Source organism: Malania oleifera, chromosome 1, assembly GCF_029873635.1.
Source record: "Malania oleifera isolate guangnan ecotype guangnan chromosome 1, ASM2987363v1, whole genome shotgun sequence".
Taxonomy (NCBI): domain Eukaryota; kingdom Viridiplantae; phylum Streptophyta; class Magnoliopsida; order Santalales; family Ximeniaceae; genus Malania; species Malania oleifera.
The window spans coordinates 123,198,528-123,205,156 of NC_080417.1; the positions used below are offsets into that span (position 1 = coordinate 123,198,528).

A 6,629-nucleotide genomic window follows, 5' to 3' on the forward strand; every position below is an offset into this window, starting at 1 on the left:
AACCCATTTCTATCCTTAATCAGTCTCCATGGAGAGTGTATCTATTTCTCTATTTATTATTGCTCTACATCGAGAGATCGAGAGAGCTACATGCAACACAGAGATGAGAGAGCGCGAGCAGTTGAGAGAAGCAGAGGGGAGAGAGCAAGGATGTACCTTGAGGGAGAGCATGAGAGAGTGAGAGAGATGAGAACAGCAACTCAGTCTCACTTACCTACACAAAAGAAGCAAGGAACTGGGTAATAATCCCCTTAAAACAAAGCCCCTGGCAAACAACTAGGTTGCCCCAAACCTGCCCCAAAGAATCTGTGACAGCCACGCGTCAAATGCATCAGGCCCCATATATGTTATAGATATACCTAGCAAGGAATTTCTTTAATGGACATAGCAGCCAACAATCATCAGATATTGAGGATTCATGTATGTTATAGATATCCTTAGCAAGGATTGTAATTGACATAGCAGTCAACAATCATCAGAGATTGAGAAAGCCCAAGTGAACTTCTTGCATTCCAAACAACACGGGAAAAAGCCCTTACTGGCATCTCATAGTCTGGTTGTAGTCAAGTCAGGTTTTAGTTCTAGTCAATTCAGGGTGCTGAACCTGCACGATCATGTTTAGTAAGGACTAATTGTCCTCATTTTATAATTTCTATTGCTTTCTTTCTCTTATCAATAAAATTTATTTTGCTGTGTTTAGCAAAAACATGAAGATTGATATAGACAAAATAAAAGCTTTAAATTTGAAGTTGTATGAATTTAGACAAAACCTAAATTCTAATACATAACAATATGAGTTGCAATTGAACTTCATACAATTCGAATTCCCAATTTTGAATTCAATGCTCCCGAACTCCAGACCACCATTGAGAAAGGAGATAGGAAAATGGAAAGAAAAGAAGAAAAAACTGAAAAAGAGGAATAACATGTGTGGAAATCTCCTCAATGATGCACAATGCTACTTCATATGAATTGTGAGTCTCTGTATTATGCTGATTATTTGCACAAATATAGTTGTACAAACAAATATATTTATTTGTTTTGGTCCATTCGTATGATGAGCTCATCATTTCTCTTTCAAATTCCTCGCTTCACGTGATTATAAAGACCTCTTCCATTTCATCAAATTGAGATGCACAAAGGCCATTAACCAGTTTGTCCTACAATGGAGGCCCTGGGAGAGTCCTAAGCTCCAACATTTTTGCACACAGTGGTCACTATCAAAGATTTTGGAACATGTTCATTACCAAAACTCCAGGCAATGGCCCCTTAAAATTAGCATATGTGACTATTGAAATTAATTTTATGATCACTTGCTGGAGATTATAACCTCTTTAAAAGCTAGCAACAATTGTCTCTTATGTGGTCAATACATCTAAGCAAGAGCCTATCGGCAAAAGCTTCCGGCACCTCCCCCCCTTCTCCAACCCAGCCAACTGAATTCCAGCAACCACTTTGAGCCAAATTCGGTGATCCCAAAAGCATGAAATTTCATGCTATACTCCAACTTCAAAATGTTCAGATCTCTGAAAAAAGTTGACGAGCTGCAATACAAACTTACCAATATCTTGACCTCCTGGGGCTGTGCTGCTTTCAACCAGGTGGAGTTGATTCAAATCTTCCAAAAACAATAGAAGTCTCACCAGTAGTCCTTGCAAGAACAGACCCCATCCTCAAAATGATGGAAACGAGTTGCATCTCTAACAACAAAATGGCGATCCAGAATCTTGCTAACCAACTTGATAAACACGTGACAGTCTCCACATACTCTCAGGTTCTTTATTATGACAATCTCTGCCCCTGCTTCGGTGTTTAAGAGTCCAAATGCAATCGCCAACTTTTCACTGTGTACTCCCATGCCAGTCATGAGCTCTTCATCACATCTCTCCTCATCACTACTTTTGGACCCACCGAGTTCCTTAACTAAATCCTCCAAATGCTCCAACATTCTGTAAATCTCCTCTGTTTGAGGATGAGTTCTATCCCCAGCCAAGAAGAGGTGCATCCTTCCCTTATGCTCAACATAGCTACAACCTGGCTCTTTTCTGAGCTTCCGCTCTCTCATCATTACTCGAATCCTTAACACCCCATCCGAGTTCTTCGCCTCAGAATATATATTTGATAGCAGGACATAGTAGCCAATATTCATGGGTTCAAGCTCATTAACCCGCTCAAAAGCAAGCTCTGCAAGATCAACATTTTTGTGTATCTTACAAGCACCCAAAAGGGCCCCCCATACAGCACCATCAGGTTCCATGGACATTGACTCAATGAGATTACGAGCTTCATCAAATCGACCGGCCCGACCTAAAAGATCCACCATGCAAGAGTAATGCTCTAGTCCTGGTTGCAGCCCATAATTTGTTCCCATTGCAGCAAAATAATCCAAGCCCTTATCAGTCAGCCCTGCATGGCTACACGCTGACAAAACACACACAAACACTGTTCCATCAGGTTGAACACCAGCCCTGACCATTTTGTCAAAAAGTTGTACAGCAATTTCTCCATGTCCATGCATTCCGTAACCACCTATAATTGCTGTCCACGAAATTAGGCTTTTCACAGGCATGTCATCAAAAATTGCACGAGCCTTTACCAGATTACCACACCTGGCATACATATTAATTAGCGCATTCTTCAAAAATGGATTCAAACCAAATCCACCACACTCTATCCGCCGTTCTACCTCCCGACCAACACTTTGGGCACCAAGATGAGCACAGGACGAGAGAACCCCAAGAAGAGTTACGGCATCAGCACAAATTCCCATAGAGTCCATCTCACGATAAAGTTCCAAAACATTGGCAGCAAGCCCATTTTGGGCATACCCAGAAATCATCGCATTCCAAGTTATCAATTCCTTTTTAGGCATTTCATTAAATAACTTTCGAGCAAGACCAACTGACCCACATCGCACGTACATAGTAAGCAAACAATTCCCAACAGCTACATCATTGTCCAATCCAAACTTCACATTACAAGCATGAATGCACATGCCCAGCTCCAAGTGTACGGAAAGGGTACAAACAGGGACTAGACCAAGCATTGTAACTGCATCGCACGGAACACCCATTCTCCTCATGAAACAAAAAAGTGAAACAGCATCACTATATCGAGAATTCAAGGTGAACCCAGAAATCAACGCATTGTGACAAACTGTTGATTTTGTTAAGTAAGCGACTTCATCAAACACTTTGCGTGCATTCTCAATTAGAGAGCATTTAGAATACAAGGCTATCAGAGAGCTCTGAACAAAAGGTTCGGATACGCACCCCGTCTTGATGACATGTCCATGGAGCTGGGCGCCGGCAGCTGGGAGCGAGAGGGCGGCACACGATTTGAGGGCGAAGGGGAAGGAAAACGCGTTGGGGGAGTCGCCGGAACGGAGCATTTGGCGGTAGAGTATGAGGCCTTCTCGAAAGTGGCCGTGCTTTGCAAGCTCTCTCAGATGCGTGTTCCATGGGGTAGTTGCGTTGCAACCGTTTGATATTTGAAAATTCAAAAATCTGTTAGCCTTGGTCATAGAACGTATCTTTCCCTGATGAGAGAGAGAGAGAGAGAGAGAGAGCTAATAGTCGATTCAGTGATCAGACCTATGGACGAATTGGGCAAACAGAACAGTCGATGACTCGATGGAATGATGGAGAGTGGAGTTGCAATCCAGCCTATGGGAGCAAAATTAAATTTTATCAATGTTCAAACTCAACTGATTTAATAAACAAATTTTTAAAATTCAATTTGATTTAAATTAATTGAGTCCGAGTTCATTTTTTCTGTGCAGTTTGTTTATCAATCAATTTTGATCAGTCGAGCTTAACTCTATTAAAATTTTTTCGCTGTATATTAATAAATATTATAAATAATCCTAAAATGACTTACAAATGATTTAATTCATTAAGAATTTTATTCATTAAATATAGAAGTTTTCAAATTTCGAGTTATGTTTTACTATGCCATGACAGTAAAAATTTTTGTTGTTGCCAAAAACTGGATGATGTACATTGATTGATTTTCGACCGCGACCACCTATAAGAATTCAAACAAAAAAGACTTAGAAAACCCGAGGTGTACTCCGAGGATCACTATGATGCGTAAGTTAGGGACTGTGACAGATTTAAATTGTAACAGTAAAGAAAAATGGATGAGAATAAGATGTTTATCTATTCTTGGAGTACTCTTTTATAGTGGTGGAGGCATGCCCTCCTTTAATTTCGTATTACTGAGTGCATTATTATGTTTACAATTTCAGATAGTATAATGGAACCTTAGTTCCTATAGTTCATAATTATATATACCAATGCATTATAAGTCCATTTAACAACATATATCACGTTCGTTTCGTCAAAAACTGCTTTAAGGAGTAATCGGTTCAAAAAGTCATTTAAATGAAAAAAAAAATGAGGGTTCAAGCATCTTCTACTAGTAGTTTAAAGCAATTAGGTAAGTTTTTAAAACGTTTGAAGATCATATGCTAAAATCCTTAAATTTACCAAAACCATAAAAATAATTAAACCGACACTTTTACCCGGTAGAATTTTGCAAACGAATAGTCATAACGTACATAATAGTATAGATTATAGTTTTACCCATTTACATTTCAAAATAAACTGATGTAAACAAATCCCCTTACCTATTTCTGAATTTCAAAAGACGAGCAGATCGATCCAAAACAACGACCCGTAATCCCCAAAACCTAAAAATCGAAGAACATTACTTCACTATAATCACGACTACTACATATATACCGAATCAAAAACGAAATCAGATCCTTACCTTGATTTTAGGAAAAATCCCGAAAATCCTCAAAACGATGATATGATCCGCTATAACTGTAGTGTTTCTCCTTCTGATCCACGCAGGAACCCCCGATTGTCGAAACGAACGACGAACGATGAAGAATTGTAGAGAGAGAGAGAGAGAGAGAGAGAGAGAGAGAACTCGGTGGTTTTAGAGAAAGAGAGAGAGAGCTTTTGGGTTTTCTTAACCCTTAAGCAACCAAAAATGATATTTATAAGGCCCTTGACCGAGTCAGTTTCGTCGACGAGGCGACGCCTTTGTCGAAGAACTAGCCAAACTGTTCGTGGACGAAGCTCTTCCTTCGTCGATGAACCCCATCCGGATATTTCCTTTGGTTCGTTCGGTATCTCTTCGTTGACGATGTTCTGAATTTCAGTGACGAAGAGTTGTAGGGACTTTGTCAACGAATATACTGCCTTTGTCAACGAACCCTGCTGTAATTCCCTTTTTACCCATTTCTTATTTATTTTCCTAATTTTACGGGTTATGGTCTCTACAATCTCCCCTCCTTATAAGAATTTCGTCCCCAAAATTCACCAGCCAATACCAAACTCACTCTACCTTATGTCAAAGATCTACAGAAAAGTCGGCAGCTACCTACCCTCACTTATGGCGGAGGAATACCATGGTTGCAACATAAAACTTTGGGAGTTTACAATAAACATACAAAACTCTCTCGAAGATCATATCCACTTGCTAAACATATTAATATACATACATTCACTTACCTGACTAACTCAACTGTCTCTGAACAACTAAGGATACTTCTGACGTATCTCAGTTTCTAACTCCCATGAAGCTTCTTCCACTACATGGTTCTACCACAATACCTTCACTAGCAGTATTTCCTTAGTTCGTAACTGCTAAACTTTCCGATCTAATACCTATACCGGTACCTCCTCGTATGATAAAGCATCACTGATCTCTAAAGGTTCATAACTCAGTACATGTGATTGATCTGACACTTACTTCCTCAGCACCGACACGTGGACACGTCATAGACTCTGGATAGTGTTGAGGGTAAAGCTACTCGATAAGCAACTGAACCTATCCTTTCCAAGATCTTGAAAGGACCAATATACCGAGGACTTAGCTTCCCCTTTTTCCCAAACCTCATTACCCCTTTCATCAGAGTGATCCTCAGGAATACCATACTTCCTACCTCGAATTCTAGCTCTCGTCGGCGAGTATCAGCGTAACTCTTTTGCCGACTCTAAGCTACCTTAATTCTCACTCTTATCAACTCGAACTTTGCAGAGGCCTACTGAATCAATTCCGGACTCAGTATCTATCGCTCCCCTACCTGATCCTAGTACAACGGAGATCAACACCGACGACCATACAATGCCTCGTAAGTTGCCATCACTATGCTAGCCTGGTAACTGTTGTTATACGCAAACTCAACCAACGGTAGATACCGTATCCAACTATCCCCAAAGTCCAGTACACAAGCCTACAACATATCCTCTAACGTCTGAATACTCCTCTCATACTGTCCATCCGTTTGCGGGTGGAAGGACGTATTGAATGTCAGTTGTGATCCCAAGGCATCCTGTAGACTCCTCCAAAAATGAGACGTAAAATATGGATCTCGATCCAAAACAACCAAAATAGGAACACCGTGGAGTTGTACAATCTTCTGCACATATAGCTTTACCAACCTATTTAGAGAGTAATTGACTCTGATTGGAATGAAATGTGCAGTCTTTGTCAGCCAATCCACTACAACCCATATAACATTCTACCCATGCACCGCTGCAGGTAATCCCGTGACGAAATCTATCAAAATGTGCTCCCACTTCCACTTAGGGATGTCAAGTGGCTGAAGTGGT

The 6,629-nt window shown here is 40.3% G+C and overlaps 1 protein-coding gene across 1 annotated transcript; it reads right to left on the bottom strand.

The window, feature by feature from the left end:
• Nucleotides 1-713: 713 nt before the first annotated feature.
• Nucleotides 714-3,672, bottom strand: LOC131159532 (putative pentatricopeptide repeat-containing protein At3g11460, mitochondrial). Its single transcript, XM_058114528.1, has one exon. The coding sequence runs from the start codon at nucleotides 3,521-3,523 to the stop codon at nucleotides 1,640-1,642; it is 1,884 nt and encodes a 627-aa protein (XP_057970511.1). The 5' UTR covers nucleotides 3,524-3,672; the 3' UTR covers nucleotides 714-1,639.
• Nucleotides 3,673-6,629: the final 2,957 nt, after the last annotated feature.

Bases quoted from the DNA above. Each gene is read 5' to 3' on its own strand.
- LOC131159532 (XM_058114528.1), bottom strand. From the start codon at position 3,523: ATGACCAAGGCTAACAGATTTTTGAATTTTCAAATATCAAACGGTTGC.